At 44.4% G+C, this 27,889-nt stretch overlaps 2 protein-coding genes across 6 annotated transcripts; one reads left to right on the top strand and one right to left on the bottom strand.

Annotated features, from left to right (window-relative positions):
- The first annotated feature begins 1,680 nt into the window (after positions 1-1,680).
- impdh1b (IMP (inosine 5'-monophosphate) dehydrogenase 1b) lies at positions 1,681-14,327 on the top strand. Of its 5 annotated transcripts, none has more exons than XM_076111523.1 (16): positions 1,681-1,948; positions 3,742-3,841; positions 4,013-4,090; positions 7,034-7,082; positions 8,471-8,572; positions 8,675-8,749; positions 9,065-9,271; positions 9,371-9,458; positions 9,558-9,781; positions 10,074-10,164; positions 10,287-10,382; positions 10,816-10,959; positions 11,081-11,225; positions 11,322-11,465; positions 11,554-11,637; positions 12,168-14,327. In XM_076111523.1, the coding sequence occupies exons 2-16, from the start codon at positions 3,744-3,746 to the stop codon at positions 12,187-12,189; spliced, it is 1,647 nt and encodes a 548-aa protein (XP_075967638.1). In that variant the 5' UTR covers positions 1,681-1,948; positions 3,742-3,743; the 3' UTR covers positions 12,190-14,327. The 5 variants fall into 5 exon arrangements, with proteins under 5 accessions (XP_075967638.1, XP_075967637.1, XP_075967641.1 ...); XM_076111522.1 differs by having other exon boundaries at positions 4,010-4,090; XM_076111526.1 differs by having other exon boundaries at positions 1,684-1,950; positions 3,743-3,841; positions 9,558-9,757.
- An 804-nt stretch (positions 14,328-15,131) lies between these two features.
- On the bottom strand, positions 15,132-27,644 carry prrt4b (proline rich transmembrane protein 4b). Its single transcript, XM_076111927.1, has 3 exons — positions 26,624-27,644; positions 22,259-22,402; positions 15,132-17,182 (listed from the first exon to the last, which is right to left on the bottom strand). Exons 1-3 carry the CDS (start codon positions 27,642-27,644, stop codon positions 15,132-15,134), a joined length of 3,216 nt encoding a protein of 1,071 aa, XP_075968042.1.
- Positions 27,645-27,889: the final 245 nt, after the last annotated feature.

Raw genomic sequence — 27,889 nt, 5'->3', positions numbered from 1 at the left:
CAGATGCCGTAACAACAAACAAAAGCGGCTTATCTTAAAATATCAGGTGCTATTGTGAACGTGTGCCCTTTGTGCACACGGATAATTCTGTGATGCAGCATCAAGGCAGGAGTGAGCAGCATGGAGGATAAACATGGCTGAATCAACTGCTCAGAATAGCGACAGTGCATAAAGGAACCGTTGACCCATATCTGCAATGACCCACATTTAATTTGACACAAACACAGAGTGGGGAAACAGATCCCCCCCCCCCCCCCTGAGTCACCTTGACAGACCAATGTAGCAGCCCTCCTTTAAGATTAATATAGAACAAGACAGGACTGTGTGGCATATTAGGTTACAGGGAAGACCACATGGTTCTCCATTGGATTCAATGTCTGAAATGCAATCAGTGAAACATCTCTGCAAGAAATGATCAATATACCGGAAGTGAAAGCCCCAAGAATAGTACTGATGTTACTTAATAGCCTGTAATTCAAAACTTCCTCCTTGGCAGCAAATATGACAAAACCTTTATCGGACGTGAACCATCCTCTGCGTGTTCTCATTCCCCTCAGTGACCCCATGTGTTCATGATATAGCCCAAAATAGAACGGCTTTCTCTTATAGGGGCTGAACTTTCTTTTGTTTCCTAAACAAACAGCACACCATTGAAAGCGGCTTCAAAACTTGGCAGTTAACTGTTATATCTACTTTTGTACTGTGTATATATATATATATATATATATAAAAAGTTATTCGGGGAAAAGAAGACACTGAATTTTATCCACATCAAGAATTTGTGTTCCTCTAAAAGCTGCTTCTCTGCACATCCCGCAATTGTCGTCATGTGAACATTTCAGTGCACTTAATCCAGTTTAGATGAGTTACGAGATGTGACCAGGATTCAGACAGTGCTGCTTCCATATTAGTGTTAACAAGTCGTGCTCAAACACTGTTGACAATTATACCAAGAATACAAGAAATAGAACTATTGACTTTGTGAAAGAAAAACTAAAAACTGCAAAATCACAATGGTACAAGATGTAAATTAGCAATACAAAAATGTAAAAGTACTCAATTACAATTAAAAAAGCCCTGCATTCAACAATGCTACTTAAGTATAAGAATGCATCATCAACAGTATGTACTGTGATGTATTAAAATATTGGGTGACTATTGTTTAACATGTAAGCGGCATATTAATATCGCCACATGGTCTGGATTTGTTTTACACACACACGTTGGAAGGTTTAATACATGACAACAATGCATATTATTTTATTTAGAACAAAGTCTTATATGTGTAGTGGAGTAAAAACAAATAACAGCACATTCATTTTTAAATGTAATGGAAGGATAAAGAAGCATTATGGAAGCAATCAAGTAAAGTACTTTAAAACTGCACTTAAGTAAATGTGCATAGTGCCATCTTTAACCAAAGCAGCTTAAAACCACCAACGCTAAAATGACAAAGTAGAGCCTATCTTCACTCTAAACAGCGTGCCTGGAAAGGCCCATTGGAACGAACCGACAGCTCTGATAAACCGGTGTGCCAGCATGTTAGTAGCGACACGTCCACGTGAACAACTCCAGTTGAACACCAGTTTAACCCTTTTGAGTTCACCCGCCGCCACTGACTCCACAGCAGCAGAAATGTGCAGAGGGTTAAACACGCCTCTGTAAGGAGGAGAGGGGATGTGACGCTGCTGCCAGCACATAGCACCAACACGCACTGTCTGCTGCAGAGACAGGCAATCACTTCTGATTCACTCCACTGCTAACCTACACTTTTACATCTTGGAGCACCGATCCACCTTGCTTTTTTTTTTCCCCTCATCGGTTTTGTTTTTCGCGGTAGAAGGAAATACCGTGTCTGTTGTCGTTTTTTAAAGCCTGATTTCTGGAGCTTCACAGCTGGAAAGTTGCTTCTCTTTTGGTCAACGTGGGCATCAGCTCCAAAAAAAAAAGGTTAGCTAGCCGAACGTAACTCGGTGTAGGGGACATATTGTGTGAGTGTACGCTAGTTTCAGAAGCTACATAGTCCAAACCACTTTATTTCATATTGAACGTACGGGTGGAGACGCGTGCTTTAAGGTCTCGTGAGCGTTTTACACATGTCAAGCCACAAATAACCAGCCTGCTAACGTTAATGCTAACTGCTAACGGCTGCTCCCACATGTCTGCAAGTACAACCTAGTCTGCACTCGGCTCGTGTCTGGTCTGCCTAAAGTTCGGTTGCATGCACATACGTGGATTATTAACACGTCTGCACCAGTCGGGATAGTTTGTTTTTGTAGCACAAATGGGGTTTAAGTGTACCTACTTGTTTTTAAATGAGTAACATGTAGCGTACGGTGATCTGGACCCCGTGACGACACAGTGACGGGTTGAATAAGCTAACGTTAAACTGGGTAACGTGACGTGTATTTGTGTCAAATATCGATGATTTACACGAGGGCTTACTTACCTTTTTACAGTTAATTTGTCATTTAAATACCAGCTGGTTGAAGTAACGTTACCACTGGTGTCTCCATCATTATTACACCAGTTGTGTTCACGAGCCAACGTTATTCGGTGCACAAATAACGTAGCGTTAAGTAACATGCGTGTTTATTTCGTTGAACCTTACTGGTACTAATGCTAGTTACTTGACATTAACTGAAAGTCGCTCACCTGTGCTGAGCATTTATGAAAATGTTATATAACGCCATGTTAGAATGAACCCGACCTACACCTGAACGCAACACCAAAATCCCATCAAAACTCTGCCAAATTAGTTTTGCCTCTGTTATTTAATTGGCGTTATATGGTGGTAGAGAAAGATCTCGGTTCCTCTAGTAAATAAAGAGTCTCTCTTCGATTCGGCATGCTTTGTGTCGGTTTACACAATGATATGTTTAGCCTGTATGGACGTTTGAGGTGGGAGGCTAACATGGGGACTAGCATGGATAATATTGTAACGTGGAAGATGAAGAGCATGGATGTTGCGTTGCCACCTCGCTGTATAAACAAGTAACACTAGTGCATTTTGTCAATTTAACAGTGTGCAACGCAAAAGCAGCTAATGTTTGCAAGCTACTGATAGTGCAATGTAGGTCATCGGGCCGGCAACCAGACGTCACCGTTCAGGTCGAGAACACGTTGTAAGGATATCGTGTTCTTTTTGTGGACAGCGTTTCAACTGATATGCTGGAAGATAGTCCCGGCTATCGGTTCAGTTCAATGTTAGTGGGTCACCCGGCCATGTTTTGCTTCACACGCGCCCATGTGGCGACTATTGCACTGATGTCATACGCCTCATGCGCACGAGAATATGTTTTGAAAATGGCAACGACGTTAATAATTTAGAGACAGGAATTTGCTCGCCACTAAATCACAGTAGAATTTCTTTAACAGTGACGTGTTTGTGATACATGGTGGGATCTAATGTTATATAATGTCCCGTTATGTAGCCGCAGCAGTCATACAAAACAATCAATTAAACGCGTATAACATTGTTTATTACCGGATTATTATTATAGGCTTATTTTTGCAAGCGGATGAAGTGGTCGCATTTTGAGCCCGCCGCGCAGGCGCACTGACCAGCGGCTGGCTGGGGGGATGTTGATGTTGCTATGGTTATGTCTTCCCTGTGAGAAGGTCACTGAAGCTCTGCCTGCAAAGTGGATGTCTAGTGTTCTTGCAGAGCATCCTTTTAGATGCACATCTTGATCCGAGTCTGCACAGTTGATTGAAGTTGCTCCTCCTTGTCATTTGGCAGCATGGCGGATTACTTAATCAGCGGTGGCACGGGATACGTCCCCGAAGATGGACTCTCGGCTCAGCAGCTTTTCTCAGTTGGCGATGGCCTCACGTACAAGTAAGTTCCCCTGCATCACAAACTTTAATTGAGACATTTCGGAAAAAAAATCTCTTCATTTAAATTCATTCAAATTAAGGTCTCCTTATTTTAAAACCTCACCTGCGCGCAATGGTGGGTGACGTGTACGCAGCAGTGCTTTGTAATGGCCAACGCATTTTGAACCAGCAGATCTGACCAACAGTGCGTTGTCTCCGATGGTCATACGGCTGAAGAGCTATGCTCTAAAGGAGATGGGTTGACTTACAAGTGAGTAAAACAGTCATCTTCAAACTGTTTTGAAACTGTGCTGTTATCCTTTGTCTCTCCAAAAAGTGAATTCATAAAGGGGAAGCAAATGACAGTCCTTCCAAAGCAACTTTACTTTGACTGAAAAATGAAAAAAAAAAGCCATGGCAAAATCTCAATCTGGTGCCACGAAAGTGCATGAGAGCAGAAGATAAAAGGAGGGCTTTTGTTGGAATGCTCAGTATGATCTTGGTCATGGGGGATCAAATTTGCTTCCAGTGGACACAACTGCATGAATAACTTCCAACTAACCAATCACAGGGCATGATCTGCCCTGTGAATGCACCATGCATGTCGGAGCAGCTCATGCCCCCTTCTTTAAAATAAAACCACAACACTTTCTGTCTTTGATGAAAGCACTCATTTCTCTCATCTTTCTTAAACCTCACTCAGCTCTGGGATGCATTCTGGTGATGCTTTTGTATTTGAACTCATCGTGTATTTTGTCTGAAATTTTCCTCAATAATCCTTGAAATCACCCTTTTTTTCCCCACTTTCTTAATTCTAAATAACAAGAAGCAAAGCATCGTGTGACTCCGTTGTAGCGCCTTGAACTTTCTCCTAAATCAATCTGTGCTTTACCTCTTGAACAGGCACTAACAACCACTACAATCAATGCTTAAGATGCCCACTCGGCGTTCCCTGAAAGACCATTGGTCAATATATAATTCTCCGTATGGCATAATCGTCTGCACAACAAAACTCCAGTTATCTACACTGATCATGCTGCTCCTGCTTTAGGGAAGCTAATTGAATAGAAAACGTAACCGCGTGTGATTGAACAACCTCTCCACACTGTAATGAAGTGCATCACGACCAAAGGAAGGTTTGCGCACATGATGGCCTGAATTGACATGTGGATTGCAGGAGGAGTTTGGGTCGGGTGGGGTTGCTTCAACTTCTATTGCTCGATTTCTTTGAAGCATGTTTTAAAACACTTTTCACAGGTTCTGACTTTAAGACTACAATTACACAGGATGTTTTTTTTTTATTTTAGAGGAAAAGGAAGTAGGCCACTCAGAGAAAGTGAGACACAGGGAGACAGAAACAGCATTTTGTGTTCCTGCAGCATTTTCACCTTTTAAACTATGCGCGTGTTCTTTTAAAGCTACTTCTGAACTCCATTCTTCTGTCCACACTATTGGAATGGCCTAGAAAGTGAAAGAGACGGCCGACTTTAAGGGTTCCGAGCTGTTAGCTTTCCATTATGGGGCGAGGTGATGAACTGTGGTTTATACACGCAGACACTGTAAAATACATTTACTAAAGATACAAAAGTGAAAGTGCCTCTTATGCCGCGACAGGCTGGTGGTTAAATACTGGGTCACTGCCAGTCCCATTCACACGAGACCACTTCAACATAACCCTATACTTTAAACTATGCACTATATACTACACAGCTAGATACTGTGGGCCAACGCCTTAAGTTACCTGGAAAAACAAGTCTTCCACAGTTGAATACCTCAGACGTGGGGCTGGCATAAGAGCACATAGTTCTCATCGTCGTTTCACTTCTTACAGAGCTGTAGCATATACATCACCGCTGCTAACTGAAGTGTAATAATATTCTTTCGTCAGCGTCTTCGAGTGTTACTCAGACATACAGATGTTACACATTGAGGTTCACCCTGTTACATTTACAAAATACTGGGCGGCATGCACTCAGCTGCTTTTGGATGTTGTTTTTGGTGGTGTTGTTGTTTTTTTTTCTAATGCCCAGCCAACAACAGGCGTCTGCACAAACAGTGGAAGATCAATTATGGCCTCTGGTTGTGCTTAGAAACACTCCCGCTTAGCGTCACGCATTTGTCTACATTTAACATTCAAACGAGAACCACAATAAGGCATCGCCAAGCCAGTGTTGTCTTTTACAATTCAAATCCAACACAATGAGCGCTGAACAGTCAGTAGGTGAACAGTCAGTAGGTGCGGCCAGTGAGCCGCAGCTGTGGTTTGTGGCTGCTGCTAAATGCTAGCAGATGTGTGCTGGACTTCCTGCTTGTCCCCACGCTGATATGTGTGGGTGTTCGGGATCTAACGTGAGAAGAAAGCAACGAACAAACAGGACTCCTCCCTCAGTGTGCCATGTGCGACTATTTCAGACCTTCCTTTTCTCCCACCCACGCAGAGATCTGTTTCGTCCACTCGTACTGCTCCCCGTCTACCTGTTTTTCATACCCACGCTCTGTTTTCCCCCGTCAAGCTTCCTCCAGCGTCCACATGGCACACAAAGCCTCCCTTGTTCCTCCATCTTTCCGTCCGTCCCCTGCCCTGTTTTCACACCCAGCTGTAAAAAAAAAAAAAATCTCTCTGGGCTTCTGGTTGAAAAACAAACACGCCATTCCTGTGTCTCGCTGTTGCACCCCCACTCATCTCATTCTACCTGCTCATCGTGTGTTTATACTGTCCAAGAGCTGAGTGAGATCAACTGTAGCAGGATGCAGCGTGACCCAGCCACACTCGGTCACTAGACTCACTACCCTACTTAGTAATATTCTGGGAACATAAGAGTATCCAACAATAGGTTGCAGGCTTTAAACTGTAGCGTTGTTCCAGTTGAAATTGTTACACGGAAGGAAATGAGAAGAGAGAGATCAGGCTGATTAAATGTCTAACAAATATTGAATTTGAATGTTCTTTTAAAGCTAAATCAGTTAGTCTTTTACCTGTCTTACAGTTTTCTTTTCTTAAGCAGTCTTGTTCAATAGTACCAATTCACCCTGTGAGCTACTCGTAATGCTCAATTCTCTGTTTGTCCTGGAGATGTTGGGCAGAATATATCACAAATATTCATGTTGTTTTAAACGTGAACTCTTTAGCTCTTGGTATTTTCAAAGGATGCTTTCAACCAGCCATGCAAAGTCGCGCCGGTCCCTTACTCTACATTTTGTTTGTGTCTTCCAGTGACTTCCTGATATTACCCGGCTTCATCGACTTCACCTCAGACGAAGTGGTGAGTATACCTCCGTGTGAAGGACATGTGTGAGAATACAAAAGGCCGTAAAGGTCGCTGGTTGTTTCAGGAGATTGTTGCAAGTGTCTGTCGCATCTGAGGAGAGACTCTGCCGGGTATTTCGAAAGACGAGTCAAATCACTTCTTCGGTTTCTTCCACACCCCCTCCACGATAATTAATGCGGCAGTGTCGGCAGACAGACCGTCCTTGGCCCGAGCCGCGTCCTGAACAATCAGCCTTATTGCAGTGGACTCTCTTTTCCATTTGACTATAAACAAGCCTCTCTACTCCCAGACCTCAACCTTATTTCCTAATGGCAGCTCTTACAAAAACAGTCTTGTTTTTGTCCATTTATAAACCGTCTGCATCATTTCTTCTCTCCCCGCTATTTCTGCCCGATGTGGTCACCCACTGGCTGCTGCCTCACCCGTGTGTTTACGTTCGTCTGGTCGGTTGCTCATCCACGTCTCTCGCCAGATGACGGGAGAGTTAATCTCCGGGCTTCAGATGAAATCCCTCTCCTCTGCTTCGTCCATCTCTGCAGACTTTAATTTAACGTATCTAATCTCTAATCTAATCCTTCCCCCCCCCCCTCTTCAGTTACAGAGAGCTCTCGCTGCTGTGCGAGATGCTTGTCTGCCTCGCCATGTTGTCATGGGCTGGTTGTCTCCAAAGTCGTTGCCTTGCCCTAGTTTTTCCACAGGATAGTGAGTCTATTCAAGCTCGAATACCTCGAATGCTTCCACAGTTGGCCTCTGTCGCAACTTTGAATCGTCTAGTTCATATTCACACAGCGACTCAGAAATCTGTAAAATACTTCAGAGCTTTTGCGCACCGTGTCAGGTGACATGAAGAGGGGCCGCGTGTGCGTGGAGGTGTTGTGGGAAATTCTTCGTCTTTGCGATGTTCTTGACCCGCTGTCCTAACTTTAGCAGGTCAGTGCGCAGCTGTGCTCTCTCTAAATGGAGACCTGGTGTTTGGTGATTTTTGTCCTGACTTGGCCGTGAACCCCTTGAGAAAAGCCTCCGTAGTTTATGTCTGGCTCAGATAAGGAGGGAAAGCTTGGGCACCACAGAACTCGATTTGCTGGTTTCCCATGTGCAAAGAATGTCATTATTTTCACACACACACAGTTGGAGATAACAATAGCGGGGATGGCGGTTGTGGGAATCGGTAAGATGTTAAATTCTGAGATACGGTGGTATGGCTCATTTTATTTTTTTCCCAAACACTGTCAGCTTTCTGTCCCTGAGAGGAAGGGCTCTCTTTAATGGACCATGCATCTTATTATTATATTGAATCTGCCAAGTTTAGTCTGCCCCCTGGTGGTTCATGTGCACACCTACAGAAACAAACTTTTCTGCATAACCTCTCTTTGTGTCTTTAGGACCTGACGTCGGCTCTGACCAGGAAGATCACACTGAAGACCCCTCTCATCTCCTCCCCCATGGACACGGTCACAGAGTCGGCTATGGCTATTGCTATGGCGGTAAGACACCGCTGTGCCAAAACTGCTATCAAGAAAGAGCGCCGATTTTTCATTTATTGCCTAATTTTAATTCTGAAATTCTAATTTTGTTTTGTTCGGTAGCTTATGGGAGGCATCGGCATCATTCACCACAACTGCACACCAGAATTCCAAGCCAATGAGGTCCGCAAGGTTAAGGTAAATAATGATGATGAATCCACATGTTCTTCACTAAAGTACAAACCTTAACCAACGTAACTTGACTCTCGCATGAACCATACCTTGACCTCTCGTTATTTTGTACTGTCCCTATATAGGTTATGGTAATCATCTTCCATCTGTATGTATGTGTGTGTATGTTTTGTTTTAGTTGTTTTTTTGTATTTGCTGATTAACATGTACTTATTGTTGTGTGTCTTGGTGTGATGTTTTGCGCTGCGTTGCACAAATAAAGAGGGGAGAGAAAAAAATAATACTTGTAATAATTCGGTTTTGGTTTCTCTTTGTCTCCAGAGGTTTGAGCAGGGTTTTATCACAGACCCAGTTGTGATGAGTCCGCGCCACACAGTCGGGGATGTGTTCGAGGCCAAAGTAAGACACGGCTTCTCTGGTATTCCTATCACAGAGACGGGCAAAATGGGCAGCAAGCTGGTGGGCATCGTCACCTCCCGAGACATTGACTTCCTGTCTGAGAAAGACCGCGGCAAACCTCTGGAAGAGGTGTGTGTTTTTATGTTCTTTTTAAGGGAACTGATTCAGTTGACAAATGCTTGCGTTGGCATCACTCATTCGATTTGCTTCTTGCTTGTCGTCTCCAAGGCCATGACAAAGAGGGAGGAGCTGGTAGTGGCTCCAGCCGGTGTTACCCTAAAAGAAGCCAATGACATTCTGCAGCGCAGTAAAAAAGGTGAATAGAAGGTCATGTGTGACGGCAGCTTTTTCTAGTCGGATTTTGGTCACTCTCGTGCAATTTAATAACCTCGACTTTAACTTTCTCCACCACCAGGCAAGCTTCCCATTGTAAATAATAACGACGAGCTGGTGGCCATTATTGCCAGGACGGATCTGAAGAAGAACCGGGACTACCCGCTGGCCTCCAAAGACTCACGCAAACAGCTGCTGTGTGGCGCCGCCATCGGCACCAGAGACGACGACAAATACAGACTGGACCTGTTGGTGCAGGCCGGAGTGGATGTCGTTGTACTGGTGGGCGATTCGATAGTTAAGGAGGCACGGACCAACGTTGGGTCCTTGTTTGAGCAGAGGTCACCTAGAAATACATGAAACTGTTTTTGACAGTAGATCACAAGGGAGAGTGTACGGTCATAGGGTGGAAATTCCATGACTCGGCATACTATAACTTAGTGGGAACTTTCTGTTAGGTATTGTTATGTTAAGTAGGAAGAACAGAGTTTTGCCTGCCTGTGAAAACTGCCTGTATGATACACACACTGCATGCATTCCTTATTCTCGGGTCCATGTCAGTCTACTTAACTCATGAATGTTTTTTTTACATCCCCAGGACTCTTCCCAAGGCAACTCGGTGTATCAAATCAACATGATCAATTATATTAAGCAGAAGTATCAAGAATTGCAAGTGGTGGGAGGAAACGGTGAGTTTGTTGTTGTTGCCCTTTTTTTTTTGCCAGCCTCCTTTTATAATGCCAACAAAATCTAATAGTCTGCTCACATTTTTTCCACCACTTTCTTCTTCTTCTTCTTCTTTTACCGACAGTGGTCACAGCAGCTCAGGCCAAGAACCTGATCGATGCTGGTGTCGATGCTCTGAGAGTCGGCATGGGCTGCGGCTCCATCTGCATCACACAGGAAGGTACGCAACGCACCTTTCTTTGCTCAACGCCTCATCTCCTGAACACCGTTACAACACGAGTACCGGAAATTTAATTCATCTCAATTTTCGTTAACGCGAATGCGAGATGAGAATTGAGTCCAGAGCTTGTAGCTCATCAGTACTAGCTGTACCCTTAAGGAAAGGCCATCCGTTGCTAATGGTAAAAATAAATACCCCGAGATCCTCCTTGTTGTCATGGTGATCTGCCAAGGCCTTATTCTGGGTAACCATGGGGACCCGCTTCTCGTGCTCAGACTGGGTCACGTTCGGAGGAGACGCGCTGAACCTAAAATAACTCTATTAGTCCGCACTTAAATAGATGCTGCTCTAGCAGGTCTGATCTGGCTTTGTTTGTTTTTTAACTGATCTGTTTCCATGGCGGCCATGTTGGATGTGTTTTCCTATCTTCTAGTCATGGCGTGTGGAAGGCCCCAGGGGACCTCGGTGTACAAGGTAGCCGAGTACGCCAGGCGCTTTGGCGTGCCAGTCATCGCCGACGGCGGCATTCAGACCGTGGGCCACGTGGTGAAGGCTCTGTCTCTCGGAGCATCGACCGGTGAGGCTTCAAAGATCACGACACGGAGAAGAAGGCCTTGTCTGATAGTCTTCCCAGCAGCGATGCTGTTAGATCGGGTAATAAAAGACCACTGATAATTCTCTCCCGTCTCCCACTCCAGTGATGATGGGCTCGTTGCTTGCGGCAACCACCGAGGCTCCGGGGGAGTACTTCTTCTCAGACGGTGTGCGGCTGAAGAAGTACCGCGGAATGGGCTCCCTGGACGCTATGGAGAAGAGCACCAGCAGCCAGAAACGCTATTTCAGGTACGTGGGAGGCTCGAGGCAGTGAAAAGCCAAATTCCAAGAGATTTTAAATGCTGTGATTCCACTGGAGGAATATTGATTCATGTCTTTCCACAGTGAGGGCGACAACGTGAAGGTAGCCCAGGGTGTATCGGGCTCGGTCCAGGACAAGGGCTCCATCCACAAGTTTGTACCTTACCTGATAGCTGGTATCCAGCACGGCTGCCAGGACATCGGGGCAAAGAGTCTTTCTGTCCTTCGGTGAGTAAAGCGTGTGAGCCACTGGTTGTAAAAGCAGCTGTTAACTTTTTATGTGCATTATGTTTTATCAGCTTTCTATCTTCCGCAGTTCCATGATGTACTCTGGAGAGCTGAAGTTTGAAAAGAGGACCATGTCGGCGCAGGTGGAGGGAGGTGTTCATGGACTCCACTCGTAAGTACAACAAAGAGAGAGAACACTTTATTCTGGGACAAGACAGTCTTTACTTTGTGTCCTCTGTAGGGATCACGCACAAAGAAACAACAACAAAGCCTCCTTTTGAAAAGAAGTTGGACTGAATTGTTGTGGTAGAAACAAAATGTCTGTTGTTGCAGTGAGAGGAGCTTATGCCTTCTGTCAGTCCCAGAAGCAGGAATGGAAACTCTTTGACAGTCATAGAGGATTTCATCATTACGTTGCTAAGAAACAGTGTGGCTCCAATATTACTGTTCTTCCTGATGCGTTGGCAAATGCTCCAATGGGAAATAAACCTGCTCTATAGTTGAGAGAAAGAAGGGACAATGCAGCAAATCAGAAAGGACAAATGCTAGTTTCTCTCCTGCTAAATGCATTCAGAAAACCAGTAACCAGTGCAAGTTACTGACATAAAGTGAATCTCAGTTAACGTACTTGTTGCAGTAATACTTTCAATTTACGTTCAAGCAGGTGCTGATTTTTCTCCCGATTTTTCTCTGCCTCCACAGTTACGAGAAGCGGCTTTACTGAGGCTGGGTGGGGAGGGGGATGAAGTGCAGCTCATCGGTGCACGTCTAACAGTGACCAAAATGTTAAAATCGCCACTTCTGCTAAAATACGCACCACCCACTACACCCTCTCTGCCCTCCCCTCCGTCGTATCCACCGTTACTCTCTCTCTCTCTGATCCCAGACGGCTGCTCTTTGGGAGGAACGAGGCACAGTAGCGAAGTGAGAATCCTCAAAACCGACACCCGACTCCTTCTCTGAACACCTGGGATTTTTTTGCACTCAACAAGCGGCGCATTCAGGGTTTTTCGGAGTGACACACCTGTATCTCGAGTACGCAGCCGACCCCAATTTAGCGTGCGTGGATGAACTGTGTGTGTGCGTGCGTGGTGAACCAAGGGTAGCGTGCGCCTGGCTGAGTGATCGAGTTAAAGATGTGTCTTGGGACAATGAAGGTGAAGGCGCACTGTGTTTACTTGTTGATGTTGGAGGGTGTAAAACGGCCATGGTGCAGATCACATCAGCATCTTATCTGGCTTTTTTTGGGGGGATCCACGTTTACCAGCACGCCTCTCACATCCCAGCTCTTAAACACACCAGTACGTACAGAAAAACCAGACAAAACACTTGTCTCTCTATGTGAAATGTATTGGTGTTTCATGGCAATCTTCCTATTGTTTGTTTTGTTCATTTTTAGGTCATTCAAGGTATAAGCTACTTAATGAACAGTAGCTGTTTATATTTCAGCGCATATTGGTTACTCCCCCCCCCCCGTCTTGTGGATCCCGAGGTACGAGATATTGGCCGTGCCGATGTATCCCGTTGACTTTGTATCCGTCAGTGTCTCCCTGCAATCAATAGACCGAACCCAGAACCACTTAACCTTTGTGGGCGTTCATTTTCCCTTCAACGACATCTTGACAAATAATCAGTGTCCCATTTCAGTGCGTAGTGTTCATATGTTGAGCATGGAAGGGACCAGATCAGGTATGTTGGAAGAAAAAAACAAAACTAAAATGTATTGCATCAATCAAGAATAGTTCGAAATGAGGACTATTTCTCCCCGCCGTAATTTGAATACTTTTAGATAAATCAAACTTTATATTAAACCTGTATAGTCTTGGGGGGGCTTTGCATTGCGCATGAAGTGTTTTGATATGCATGTTAGTTTTTTTCACTAAGCCAAACACGGCTGTATTTATATTCTGCGTTATTGTAATTGCATACATACTGCCAAGTGTCTTTGCGCTTCCTCTTGACACTTTTCTTTTGTAATTTCGAAAACCAAAATTGGCGCAAGAAGTTCTCTTGTTACCGAGTCACTTCATTCCTGGTTCTCTGTTATCGGTTTTGTTTTGTTTCTAGATCATGTGTTTCTTTCTACCAGAGGTATGCCTTGAAACGGGGATGGATGAATGCTACACTCCCTCTCGACCCTTTTTCTTCCTTTTAAAACGGTATCGCTTGTGTTTATCATTCAGCTTATGTAGGAGTCGACTTTTCTGTTATTTTCATACTGGATGTCCTTTTGGCCAGATGTAATTTCTTTTTTTTTTTTTTCTTTTTTTTTAAATAAAATTTCCCAGATTGTAAGAGTTGAGTTGGTTCCTCTAACATGCTAATGTATTTACCCTGCACAGGTTTCAGATGACTGAAAAAAAAGCCTTGCAATTGGACAAAATTGCAAAATAAATGTACATGAAAATATATGGAGAACTATATACCTATATCCAGTTTGAAATGACTGCTGCTTGTTTTCAGTTTCCCATCTAAAGAGATAATTCGCGTTTTTATTTGAAATGTCTTATTTGTAAAGTACTGGGTTCTGTTAGTCCATCTAAAAAGCACAAATATGGTCATAAAGTGAGATGTTAGGTTTACATTTGTTTTTATTTTTTTGTGCTGCAGTTTTGTATTATTTCAGCTTCGGGATACCGTGAAGCCGTTGCCAGAACATCGCAGTAGCTTCTGCAACCAACAGCCAAAACAATAAGCAAAGGGCTTTTTAGATGGACAGAAAAGACTCGGTATTCATGAAAACCAATTGGGATGTTTTTGAGGAATATCACTTCAGCACATGTTTACAGTAAAAACACTCAACAGGGGTGTGTTGCTTTTGCTTTCAATATGGTAAAACAAGAATAAATAAATAAAAACATGTATGGACTTATGTCTTATTGAATATGAGCTGCAAAGTCACTTCGAAACCTTCAGTAAAATAAGCCACATTTTTCTTTTTATAAAAGACACTTTATTAAACAATGTGTTTTAGCAAAGTTATGTTTGAACATAAATAAATTAGTAAGCAAGTCATATAGAAGATGCTGCCAGTGTATGTAGAAGCACAGTCCAGTGGTAATAATTGCAGGATAAGGTAACATAGTGTGCGTTCTTCTCCAGTAGAGGGCACTGCTGCATCAGAACTGCAAGTAAGATGTGTGGCATAGTGGTATATAGACAGTTCACAGTTTGACAAACTGAATAGCAATCCCACTTATCTAACATGAGATTCAATGATGATGTTATGCTGAAATTGAAAACCTAAGACGTCAGTAGTATTTAATAAGTGCTTCATTTTAGTCACAGTACAGAACTATTATTTGGAATGTTGGAATGCAATAAAAACATTTGTACAAATAAGTTCTTGTTATCACCACTCAGTAAAATGCCACTATTCTTTTGACTGTATCAAACTTCACCAGCCTTAATCAAACATGTAAAACTTAGAAATGACCTTTTGGCTTTTGACATTCTTGGCACTTAGACCCTCGTAGACATTCACTAATTACCACATAAGAAAGCTCATCAAACCTCCCAAAACGTTATCTCGGCAGCTATAGGTTTTATGGTGCAAGCAAAAGCTACCATGCACTACCAAATAGGCTGTAAAAAACCTTGACAGTCCCCCTTCTGACATCCTTCTTAACAAGTCTTCTATGTAACTGTTTGACCAGACTGTCCTTTTTATAAATCAATAGTCTCGCTGCAGATGCTCAAAGCATCGATTTGTCTGCAAACACCGATGAACTCCTCCTGCGCGGAGCGGTCTGCCTCAGACGACATGTCCAGGTCCAGGCTCTCTTGTGAGGCCGCACCCAGTGTATGATAGTGCCTCTGTGGGTCAGCGCGGCCAGAGGACGCCATATGGCCCCCTTGCTGGAGAAGCTGCTGAGCACGTCTCTCTGGGCTCGGACAGAGGACCAGTGAGGAGCCTCCGAAGGATTCTCGGAAGAGGGAACAGGAGGAAGAGCTGCCCCTCCAACGTTCAGGAGATGAGCAGCTGGAGGATGAGGACAGGGAGGGAGATGGTGGAGCACCTACAATTGTGTCTCCGTGAGATTGGGCGCTTGAGGGCTGGGGTTGCGAGGCCATCTCCACGCAGGAAGAGGTTCGATAAAGTCCAGGGTCGGCTGAGAGAGGATCACAGAGGCCGTTGCATTGAAGTGCACAGTGGTTGTTTATGGATAGATTACTGCAGCGGATGGGCCTGGCAGGGCTAAAGAGGCTCATGGGAAATAGGGCCTCACCGAAGAGTGCCTCGTCTATACTGCGACGCAGGTTGATGGGCGAAGGTGGCCGCAGGTCTGTGGTGGAGTCACTGGTAAACGAGGATCCACCTGAGGGTTCTCCGCATCCTCCATCCTCAGGTTTTCTTGAACCCTGTAAGTCCAAATCCAAGTCCAGGTCTCGGTATGCCAAGGCCCGGTTGCTGTGGTAGAGGAGGTCCAGGCCGTTCAGACTGCTACCGAGCCTCTCATCCACCAGAGTGTAAAGAGGAAGGCTTTCTATCTCTCCAAGCCCAACGGTATCAACGATTGCAAGCTTCTCTTGCTGGCTCAGGGTCCATTGGTAGCCCCCAGGCAGGATGGGCGACTTGGACGCCAACAGTTCAGTCCAGCAGCTTCCTGCTGACGGGAGGTGGTCAGAACAGTAGACTGGTTGTGCTACCACCAAGGCTAAGGTGAGACAAACCCCAAGCTCACATAGTCTGCAGCTAAACTGGAAAGCCCACCAGGGCCAAGGGTGGAAGACCTCCTCTCCACCTGCAACACCCATAGCATTGAGCATTGCATACAACTGCAGTCCTGCGCATGCTAAACAAAACAGTGCTGAAATACAAACGGTTACAGCTGCACGGTCCCAGTCCCGGCTCTCGGCAAAGGGGCAGCGGTTGTAACGTTCAGCAGGTGTTGGAGACGTGTTATTCAGGTGGTAGATGTGCTTCGAATCTGCCCGAACGTAGATGTAGAACACAAAATAGGCTGCAGACAGAAATGTGGCCAGTACAACAAAGGTCCCACGGGAGAGTAGTGAAAGAAAGAGGCAAAGGGGAGGCTTTTGCTGGTAGAGCTTCAGTAATGTCACCGGTCCGAATGCAGCGCCAAAGTGCACGACAACTAGGCAGGCCAGGAAACAGGGTCTCTGGAAAGCTGAGTAGGAGAGCTGCATCCTCGAGCGCATGGAGAGTAGAAGGAAAACCAGACCGAATGCTGCAGTCAAGCAGGGAAACGGTGCCTCGTAGAGTATCAGTGAGGCCTCTGCAGAGGGCAAGCGGTCCTGGTGGCCGTAGGCATCGTACAGGAGGGAGAAAGATCTGGTGCCACCAGCAGCTAGCAGAAACAGACTGACCAGGGCAAAGTAGCCACAGCCGGATGGGCATCGTAGAGGCAAGCAGAGGAGATTGAGAGCCGAGGCTAGCGTTAGCATCGCGAAGATGCAACCGGCGCCGTACACATGAACCTCCCAGGCCAGGCCCCAAGCTGCCATGGCACTGTTCCAGTCGGTGTACAGCGGCACCAGCATGGGTGGAGCTGGGATCAGGAAGGGGTTGGCGGATTGGTTGGTGGCAGTGGTGTTTTGTGTGGGCTTGACGTCCGAGGAGGTTGTTGAGTCCCAGGTGTCGGAAACGTAGCAGATCCCGGAGCGCTCTTTATTGCAGTCTGGAAGCAAGGTGGCGTCATTGTCCACCGGGTTGAACATATAGTCTTCAGTGTCCAGAGGGACAAGGGGAGCTTCTGGGGGAAAGAAAATAGAAAATCAAATTGACATTGAATAGCTGGCATGATAAGCAATATAATGACATTTGAATGAGTAATTAAAATGAGCTGTAATCATCTTTTAATTCCCTTAAAATCATACTAATCGTCCACTCATGACAATGCACAGAAGCATTTAATCAAAGGTTCGAACTGTCTGAGCCATAGAAGACATTGGCTCAGGTCCAGCATGCTGAAAGGGTGCTTTCTGCCTAATGTGCTAATCCTGTTTAGAAGCTTGTATGAAGGCGACTTCATACTGAGCTGGACCAAAATCAGAGGGCGTGTGTGTGTGTGTGTGTGTGTGTGTGTGTGTGTGTTAAAGAACAACCCACTCAGAACCACAGAGCTGGTTTCTCTTGCATTACGTAAGCCATCTGGAGTTTCCATGCAAGTACAGTTAATGATGATTGTCTTAGACGTGTTTTAGCACGGCATTGGAAATGGTTTAGCTTTGGAAGTTAAGGGGTAACCATGTGTGTTTGCGTGATCAAAAGAGACGCCTGCAAAGCTCATCTGCGCCGTACATGTTTCTGTAGTTCAATTACTGGAGGATGACTTGAACAAGTCGCTTCACACAGCATAATGCCTCACAGATGGGCTAAAAGACAAGCATTTTTCAGCCTCCTTGTCTCCGAGCTTCACATCATAGACCTTGTTTTTTCATAAAACATAACCATAAAACATCCCCATCGCACACGCTATCGTTCCACCACAGAAAATAACATATTTCGACCTTCCGTCGAAGGATGGCAGCTAAAAACCCCTCGCCCCTTAAGTTGTCAAATGCCGCAGAAGAGGAGCAGCTTCTAACAGCATCTCCATCATTTGAAGTGTCATTTCTGTGTGAGATCAGAAACTGTTGGTGTATACAGCCCAAAAGTAATGTAGCTCTCGTGTACAACAGTGAAAAAGAAGGGGGTTTATTAAATACGTCCAGCGAAGCCTGGTGAATACATTATATCTGGTGGTGATGTTATGTGCCGGTTTAAGAACTTAAATGTGCAGACGTCAGCACCGCAAAACCCCTACATCTTTGCGTATAGATTGACGATGTCTAATTCGTTTCCTATATATAACTAAAAGCAGGATCTGTGTGGTTTAGCATTTTTGTTTTAAGTCTTTCTCATCTGTCTTTTAATGTTTTTTTTTATGGGTTGTATTCTGGTGTTTCCCATCCCACCCTGTCCCCCAATTCGCTCCTTTTGTTTATGATTTTCCTTACACAGAGGGAACAGAGGGAAACTCCCATAGGTGGGTTTGTTATTTTTAAACTGGGGCAGTTTTCTGTTCTTCTAGACTGCCCTGATTTTTACAAGTCTCTTCCCATGCTTTATGTTTTCTGCCCCCCCCCCGCTGCAGCTTCCATTATGTTTAAGATGTGACAGTCTGCAGCAGAGGAGAACGAAATGGCACTCACTCTGTGTCTGTGTGTTCATATTGGAGTGTCCACCGTTGCCTTTGCATGCGTTTACACTGTTGACACTTGCTGTTTTCTAGTACCCCTGCTGGACAACGCCCTTGCTCTTTTCCTGCCTCTGATCCTGAAGAAGATTTTCACAAGTGCTTTAGCACTGTCCTGCTGTCTGCCTGTTCTTGACTAGGTCTTTATCATTTTCCCCTCATTCGTCTCCTGACCCCCGGAGCTGTATCGCTGTCCCAGCTTGTGATGAAAACGTCAAGCTCGAGGAAATATGACTGCACTGCCAGATGCGGGGTGCATCTTTTACTGTAGCACGACACAGCAGATTTATTTCAGACATCCGGAGCTGTCTTTTGAAGCTTAATCGCGTCCTCAACAGGAGGAAAAAACAAAGACGGAAGAGTTTCTGAGAGGCTTTGTTTTCGCATAAATACCCTGTTTTTTAATTAAACCCTGGTGGATCTTGAATAGCAAAAACCTGAAATGCTGTTGAGATGGCTCCCTTGTGCATCATTCTCATAATGATCCTTCAGCGCAGAACTAGACTGTTGTTATGAGCAAATATGGCAGGGAAGAGAATAAGGCAGATATGTGTGAACACCAGTCAGTACATTCAGATGTGCCACACATTCACAGGCTGCTGCTCTGCCAGGACCTTGCAGGCTGTACAGTCATTAAGTCTGTTTAGCAACTGGACTAAACATGCTGTTCCATATTGACATTTAATATGCCAGGAAGGAAGGACTGAATTATATAAACACAGTGGTTCATTTAATATCACAAGTGCCCGGAGGTGATTTGTTGAAACATTAGCAGCTTCAAATGAGGTCACTAAATATGTCAGTGCTCCAAAAAAACCTGCACTGTCTCACTGCACTGACAATGTCACCCTATCAAAACAGACCGTAGCGGTGTGGGAAATGAGGCTGGAGTGTAAAATAAACACACAGTTGCAGGCCTTCTGCATGTGAGGGCCACTGATAAAGTAGGTGGGGTTCAGTACAGCGTTGTTGTGCCAATGACTCGTCCGTCCATTTGTTTACTTTCCAGGGCGATGGCCATGATTTGGATGCCTGTCGGGCCGAGTGGAAAACGTGACGGGTATTGAATTAGTGCCATGTTTTTGTCGATAAATTCACATCTGAGCTGCCCGGCCGAGCGGCCTGCACAGGGTTTGGTATGTGATGGCTGCAGTACAGGGATGGATCAGAGCGTTACGTTCCAATGCATGCTGCTCGGTCATCTGACACATTCCTGTGGGAACGAGTCTACCATGCAAAGGGACAGTACGCACAGCAACAGTAGACAGACGCAGCCTGAAAGCAAAGTGCCGGTGGACATAAACTGAGAATAAAAAAAGGCTAAAATATCATCTTTAAAGACCTGGAATAAGAGTTCCACTGACTGTACACTACCTGCCCAGCAACAAACGGCAGACAGACACAGTTAGCGACTAGCTGGGGAACATAGTGGAGCATTTAACAGCTAAAGAGACAGATATTTCCCTCAGGAGTTGGTTGACCAAAAGCTAAGCTTAAAGAGAGTCAATATTGGACACAGCAGTGCTTTCAGCAAAATGCTAACCCTCGCATGGCAACACAATGTTCACCATCTTAAGTTTCATTCGATCAACATGGCAGTATTCATCTTTTAACCTTTCTTTCATAAAGCCCGCAGCTAATAAGTGATGATCGCTGTGAATATCTTAAATCAAAAGAATTTAAGATGCTAGAGCTGTCTTAAGATGATTCACTTAATAATTAATAGCCTCCAGACCGATAGCACACAGTCTAAAAGACAAATTAACACACATTTTCTGAAACTGAGCAAACCCACATGAGATGACTTGCTTCAGAAATCATTAATTTTGAGGAGTGGTTTCATTTCGGTCTCAGCGGGAACACAATTAGTGCACTGGGGCTTTATTCATGTCTTCACTTCTTTGGGTTTCAATAGTAAATCTTCAAAGGTCACACCAGCCAAGGTAATAAAGGTGAATGATTCTTCTGATGTTAAATGAGCAACAGCCCCACGCACTCATCTTTAATTGGCTGCGTGTTGATTCTGCATTGTGAAACTGAGAGCTCCATGTAGTTGTCATCTGATTGCCGTCATTTTCAATTTGGCTCACTTCAGAAAAAAAGCAATTTAGCCGGAGCTCATGGAGAAGTTATATCATGCATACTGAGCAGCAGCCAGTTGTGTGTGATGGGAAGTGTTTGGAGGGTTTATCTGCATCCAAAACACTTGATGTGGGTCCATTAAAGCAAATGGGAGAGTTCGTACGATAGCCGTAAGTTCTTTTATGTGCAGCCAATATTATCAACAACAGATTTTTTGCTTTAGGCAGCAAATGACTGGCATGACAGACTGCTAACATTATTGTTTCACTCAGTCACTTGTGACACACCAAGATAGAAAGAGATCCGTAAGCGCTCCACCATCAGCCAGTGGCACATTTGACAGATCTATTTTTGAAAATCACTTGACAACGTCTGCTATTCTAGGCGAGGTAATGTGGGTTAAATCTGCTCCTGTGAACTGGGCTAAAAGTGAATCTTTTAATTAATATATTTTACCAGAAGTCAAGTTCATGATGATGGACTAATTCATAATATAATAGAATAATATGTAGTATTTTGTACATTGATATTTAACAGTGGGATTAATATAACCTATTCGATTTTTCTTAAAGGTGCACAACATTGTTTCATTAATAAACAGAGGCACTGTATTGTATTTTGAGTCAATCCCGCATACAGAGCTCTGTTGCCGTCAACACTCACTCGTACACCTCCTGTTTGATTGATGTTTGCTAAATACTACAGTGCCCAGTAGTGTTCGTAAATTACTATAATATAATATACTATGTGTATGTGTGTGTGTGTGTGGGTGAGCAGTTTTTTAAATATTTACATCATCAGTGAGCCAATGAGTTTGGGGCTGAGAGCTAAAGACAGGATACATACCGTAGGTTTGTGTGTTCATAAGTATTGAGAGATGGTAAAATTCTTGGTTTTACTTTCATGGGATTTGATGCATAGAAACAGGTGGATGGAAACACATTTAATAACACAAATATAGAATATGGCCAGCCTTGATTTTCGTCTATTGTTATATTATCTACAGTATCTATAATAACAATTTCACACCCTGCCTTAATTACTTAATTACTAGATTTCAAAAACGGAATGAAGACAAATACTGACGTGAGCAGCAACTCTTCATTTAAAAGTACTCTGCTGTCATTGGCCAGCACTTTAATCAATACTTGTTTTCAGTTTTTTTTAAAGGCAGCTATTGTCACGGGATCAATGACAATGTAGCTGAGAGACATATTTGTTGGCATTGTACCCTCTCTCTTCTGCTCCAAAATCACAGCTTGAATGAGCAGTTTTCGCCTCCCGTTGGAAGCAATTAGTGGCTTCAGGCAAAGGATGCAGGGTAATTGTTTCTCCCGTCCTCCTGACAGATTGACTGCTACTGAAAAAGCTACAGGACGGCTTATGAAACAAACAGCCTGCAGTCCATTTAGCGGTGCCTCCTAACAGCATGGCAGTGCAAACACAAGCTGAAACATTGATGCAATTGTGCAAGTTTTTGTTTACATCTCGAGGGATTTGTTTGCTCACCTGTGCTCTGTGGCGGGTACGTCGTTAGCAGCTTAGTGGATGCCGTGGAAACGTCTGCCAACCCGGTGTCACTATCCCCGTCTGCTGAAGGAACCACACCTTCCTCATCCTCCTCATCCTCCTTATCCTCTTTGCCGGGCGGCTCTGGGAAGACACATGCAATTTAACCTCTGAGCGATCTCAAAGCGATCAGGACCGCAATTTAAAGAACACAACACGGTGGCTTCAAGTAAAAAACAGATTAGCAAGTTTGGAGCGTGCCAAGATAAAGTTGAACCCTCTGTGTTCTCTGCACACAGCATCTCTGAGGCTTCACATTGCAGAACATGGAAGGACTATGTTTCTTAACCCAGTTATGTCAGATGGATTGGCCATCGCCCACTTAGTTGTAGCCAGTCATCCATTGCTCAGTAGTCTGGCTCTCTGTAGTCTAATTACATTGACATCCTGGTGTGTGTGTGTGTGTGTGTGTGTGTGTGTGTGTACGTCTGCAAGATAGAGCCACATCACTCTCTGTTCCCTTTGGTTCACTCACAAAGTATGTGTTCACAGTCGGCCCTCTGCACAGCATTTGTGTGTGTTTACAGTTATAAATGAATGATGGACCAGATGAGACTTGGGACAATATTCAGTGAGTGAATCTGTTGGGGAAAAGCTGATGAGCTGACTCTGTGATGAGGCCAGGGATAGCAGGTGCAGTGCTCATTTATAACTTCAGAATTAACATGAATAAAAGACGCAGAGGTATGAGGCTAGTGGGAGGAATAATGAGTTAGAAAAAAAACCCAGCTAGGAGGCCATGCAAGCTACTATCGCACACGGCATAATCTAGGTCATGCTCACAGCACCCAAGTTGATCGTAACTTTTAAAGGTCTCCAAAGCAAAATCTGGGATCAGAGTGATCTGACTTATTGAACAGCTCAACACTACATGCTGAATTGCCATTTTACTGTTTACCTAGTACAGAGACATTATTTCTTTTAGCCTCCGTGACCTTAAAGTAGGATGTTCTATCCATTGTTTTTCCAGTTGAAGAAGAATCTTTCCTTCTTCACTTCAGGCTCTGAATAGACATTTCTTTAATTTCGGTTTCATCCAGAGATACAGCCTGAATTGTATTTAAAGTAGCATCCACAATGGGCAAGACTTTTGAGGCGTGGTAGTAATTCACAGTGTGCAGTGTTTCAGAGGCTCCTCATTATCTTCAGCTTCCAGAAAAAAAGATGATGTTGCACTCCATTACAGCCTGCGTTATCTATGCAGGCCCCGAGTGAGTTTGGAAAAGAATACATGGGCTGGTAACAAACACAATGAGCCTAGAGTGATAAGACAGAAAAGGAGTGGGTTGGATAGCCTCTCAAATGTACTTGCACAAAATTGCATCACGTTGTTACTAACTTGGCTCAGTTTTAAGAGAGTTACTAAGGGATCTGTGGCATTTTCAAACTCCATTACCCTTAAAAATCAGTCTGAATAAAGGTGAGAAATAATCCAGATTGTTCTATATTTGCATGTTTGCATTACTCCGTTTAATTCAGCCTCAGAGCTGTGGGTGAAATCCTAAAAACAAACAGCCTTTATCCATCAATTATTTTTTTTAAACTCATGGACTCTGGCCAAATGAGTCAGAAGATTAACATAATATTAAAGTCACCACAGTTTTCGATTTGCGTGTAAGCCCCTTTCCCATGTACATTCTACACTGGGGCATTAGATATTCGTGCCACATGCTCTGCCGTGTAAATCCATTTCCTTAATCAATTAATCTGTCAATGCCCGTGCTTTAGCAGTTTGGTGTATAGCGCCTGGATCACAGGGACAATATATCCTTGCAGGTAATGGAGTGTGTTAAGGGTCTAGTCTGGCCACCGCCTATTAGTACAGCATACAGTAATGGGAACAGTGGGAGGAGGGGAAAGAAGGAGCAGGATAAAGGAAAGCTTTTTGGAAGACATTTTACAGCAGTGGCTATCTGAGAGGCTTTAGAAAACCTACATTTACAACCCCCACATCTCTTCAGCTTCAACCCCCAGCTCTTTCCGCTCTCTCTTGTCATCATTGCCCTTGCTACGAGACGTTCGGAGTGTCCCTTAGTAGAGAATTTGACACAGATGCAGAGCGTTGCTGTTTTTTTGTTTTGTTACACCTAACAGCCTCCTCAAGGGCAACGCCACATTCAGCAAACGCTGTCTCGATCAATTAAAACCCACTCGGTTGTGTGGTGAAGATGTTCCACACCTCCAGTGGGGAAGTGATTCACCCTGTGCATTACAGCACACAGATAGAATGTTCATATTGGGATAATGTATGGTAATGCAGGGGGGTGCCGTGCTTTCATTTTCATTTAAGTCTCCTCCTGTGTCCTCACTGCGAGACCCCAGCGCAATGCCACACCAAGCAGACTACAAGGGTGCATGAAAGCACCATATTTTTGTATTCGTTTTTTTTTTAATTTCTCAGCTGGATGACTAGAAGATTTCTCTGATTCTCGTCAGGATATTTTCACCCTTCAAAGCAGCCATAGCTGACAAGTCTGTCCATGGAAAGAAAGTGATGGGGATTTGTTTGTACAGAGGCAAAAAATATTGCAAAAGGAGGGAGGGAGGAGACTAAAAGGCAAGAAGCATGTTCAGCATCCATGAACAGCGACTGGCGAGTGGATGGTCCCAGTGGAGAGGAGGTGGTTTCGCTGAGTGTGCGTTTGGAATACTGATACACGGTCACAGCAGCCCCTCCCCACCCGGACCAAACCCCCTTTCTTTTCTGTATGCCGCCACACGGTGCACAACTGACAACAAGTGCAGACACAACACCCGGGCGCTGTAGACATAACAGCACCAGTTTCAATACAAGCAGCATAAGCAGTGTGGGAATAGCGGCCTTGGAAACAGCAGTCGACAAAACAATCTGATTTCAAGATCCATTCAGTAGCTGATCTCAGATGAAAAAGAATTCCAATGCTCAAAAACAGAGGAAGATAGTGTCATATGATTGAACGGCTACTAAATTGACCTTAACGTGAGACTTCGTCTAGCAGTAAACTAAAAGTAGTTTCAAACAATAGAAAGCCAAGATGATTTACGAGAAATCTGTACTAGCATTAAGAAAATGTGTATTTTAAGAGGTGAATTTATGGAACAGGTGTACTATTTTTCTTTAACTTTAGTGCGATTGCTTCATTATTATTTTTACATAATGCTTTGTGTGAGTATCTATGAACTTATTTAAATTTCAAAGATTGTATTTACTGATATTAATGGACATTTGGTGGGACGGCAGCATTGTCTTACATCAGCTTATCAATGTGCAACTGCAGAATATTAATGTCCATATTGCAGACTGTGTGTATGAATTCACCCAAACAATCAGATGGAAACTGAACCTCCCCGGCAGAGAATAATCGACTCATCATTTTCTTGCCCGACCTTTGAACCGACATGATGAATGCGTCTGTACCTGCAGGAGGACCTTCCTGTGAAGACTCATTAAGCATACAGACACCAGACTGCCACCAGTGTTGGGGGGGATGGGCTTTGAAGAAGGACGTGTTGCCTCAATGTCGTGTCAAAGTCTTCTGAAACCAGCTGTTTTAGCTCATCATCTTTCCCCTTTCCGTAGAAAACAAAACACCCGTCCAGCAGCATTCCATCAAATACTCTTTCATTCCATTCGCTGAGGTAAAGGCTTATGAACTGTCGGAGTGGAACTCATTAAAGATTGTTCAATTTTTTATTTTTTTGGATTGGTACAAATGACTCACTGGTGGCGATTGTGAAATGCTAAATTAACTTATTCAACAACAACAACAACAACGCATCTCTCAAAAATGATTTTTAACGATCCACAACAGACTTTGATGCTTTAATCTTTATTCCATCTTCTCTGTTTGATGGGACTGTTTTATTGAATCGTTCAAAGTCTGTGGGAAGTGAGCATTGGAAATCTAATAAAGATGTTTCATTGTGTTGTACATGGTTTTGATTTCTGTATTGTGCAACAACTCCCATTTCTGAAAGCTGTCATGTTGCCGAAATGTGTCCACAGGGTTAGGAGCCTGAGAGATTAAAACCAGCACAGTGTAATAGACTACCACATTATATCAAACAATCCTAACTATACCTTTATGGTACTCTCTCTGAGCAAGGTGCACAGAAACTCCATCACACAACCCATCATTGTAATCATGTGTTGACAGGTTTTCAACAAAACGGACCTTTGACTACTCACCATGTCAGAAATGTCTTCAATCGAGCCGGTCTGCAGCCTTTTGACAGCCAGCTATTGAACACTTAAGACCTGCTTGCCCATGATGGATCACATCTATAGTCAATCCAGCCACTATTGATTGGTTTAACTTTGCTTACCTCCTGCTATTGGAAAGTTAACCCATTGGCTCTTAGTTGTACTTGTTATGGATTCCGGCACTAGTTTGTGATCGATCCCCATGGCAGTGGTGATTACCCCCGGCTGTTCCTCCACGGGCCCTGACCTGGCCTCAGAGAATCCCAGATCGGCCTCGCTCTGCGTGGGGTGAAGTTCTGTCATTGTTGCCTCTCCAGCATGGAGCGTAATACCAAAAGTCGAGTCTTGTGGTTTTCTGACAAACGTGGTTTCTGAAGACGTAGAGGGGGTAACAGGCCCCAGAGGGTGTCTGCTGGTTAGAGTGGTCTCCACCAGTCCTGGGGTTGTTGTTGTGGTTTGGACTGCTGCCCATGTCAAGGCAGTGGGAACTGTGGTTTCTGGTGCTATCGTCAGAAAGATCTTTTCTGTAAAATCTTCAGCCTCCTTATCAGTGTGTTCCTCTGGGAGCTGTTGGGTTGTGGCTGGTGCGATGCCCCTCGGTGGGTGGGTATGTGTTGCATTTTGTTCTGGAGTGCTTGTGCTGGTGGGACTGTTGGTGACCAGAGTGTTTCTGATAGAACTGCTTGCGGGAGAGTAGGAGTCTAAAACAAGAGCTTCATTGTCGCTCTGTGCTATGCTGCTGTGTGGAGAATCTGATGTCCCTGTGGGAAGTGATTCTGTACCTATCTTTGTCACGCTGGTTAGGAGCCCCTGACTCGAAGTGGTGGATGGTTCAGAGGCCTCCGAAAGGCTTTCTTCCCCTGATCCGAAGTGGTCTTGCAAGCCATTGATTTGTTCCGTCTGCCCTTTGGCGGTTGTGGTCAACTCAGTAGCCTCGCCGTTCACGTCCGAGCTTCCATAAAAGGGGATGCGGAAGGGTAGTGAGAGAAAGGAAGGGAAATTAAGAGACCAGTAAGAGCTTTCAGGTGGGTTTTCTCTTGATGGCGTCGGTCCCCAGAGGGCCTCTTCGTCAGCCACAGCCTGCCTGTGAAGCAGCAAAAAGCACCAGAAGCAGAAAGCCAAGGTCTGGAGGAGGCAAAGCATGCTGTCGACAGTGGCGCATGGGTCGCTCACATGTTGTTCTCCATTCTCCTGCTCCCTGAGGCGGGTTTGGCTCTCTCTCCGGCAAAATGGCCTAAAAGACAAGAAGACACAGGTCACCGTGTGACACACTTTCCATCCACTCTCCACCAGCTAAATTTGAGTTCACGAAAACTTGATAGAATTAGCATCTGTTCATCAAACATTCTTGAGTGTGACCTGCTTTTCAGCTTCTTCTTTTTTTCTAG

Source organism: Anarhichas minor, unplaced genomic scaffold (assembly GCF_050575085.1).
Source record: "Anarhichas minor isolate MPS153535 unplaced genomic scaffold, ASM5057508v1 ptg000045l, whole genome shotgun sequence".
NCBI lineage: Eukaryota > Metazoa > Chordata > Actinopteri > Perciformes > Anarhichadidae > Anarhichas > Anarhichas minor.
This window is presented reverse-complemented; position numbering and strand designations above follow the sequence as displayed.

Excerpts from the sequence above, each read along its gene's own strand:
- impdh1b (XM_076111522.1), top strand. The coding sequence starts at position 3,744 with ATGGCGGATTACTTAATCAGCGGTGGCACGGGATACGTCCCCGAAGAT. Across the intron at positions 8,573-8,674 it reads CTATGGCTATTGCTATGGCG|CTTATGGGAGGCATCGGCAT; the intron begins GTAAGACACCGC and ends TTTGTTCGGTAG. Across the intron at positions 9,782-10,073 it reads GCGATTCGATAGTTAAGGAG|GACTCTTCCCAAGGCAACTC; the intron begins GCACGGACCAAC and ends TTACATCCCCAG.
- prrt4b (XM_076111927.1), bottom strand. The coding sequence starts at position 27,644 with ATGCTTTGCCTCCTCCAGACCTTGGCTTTCTGCTTCTGGTGCTTTTTG. Across the intron at positions 22,403-26,623 it reads TAACTTTCCAATAGCAGGAG|AGCCGCCCGGCAAAGAGGAT; the intron begins GTAAGCAAAGTT and ends GTGTCTTCCCAG. Across the intron at positions 17,183-22,258 it reads GTACCCGCCACAGAGCACAG|AAGCTCCCCTTGTCCCTCTG; the intron begins GTGAGCAAACAA and ends TCTTTCCCCCAG.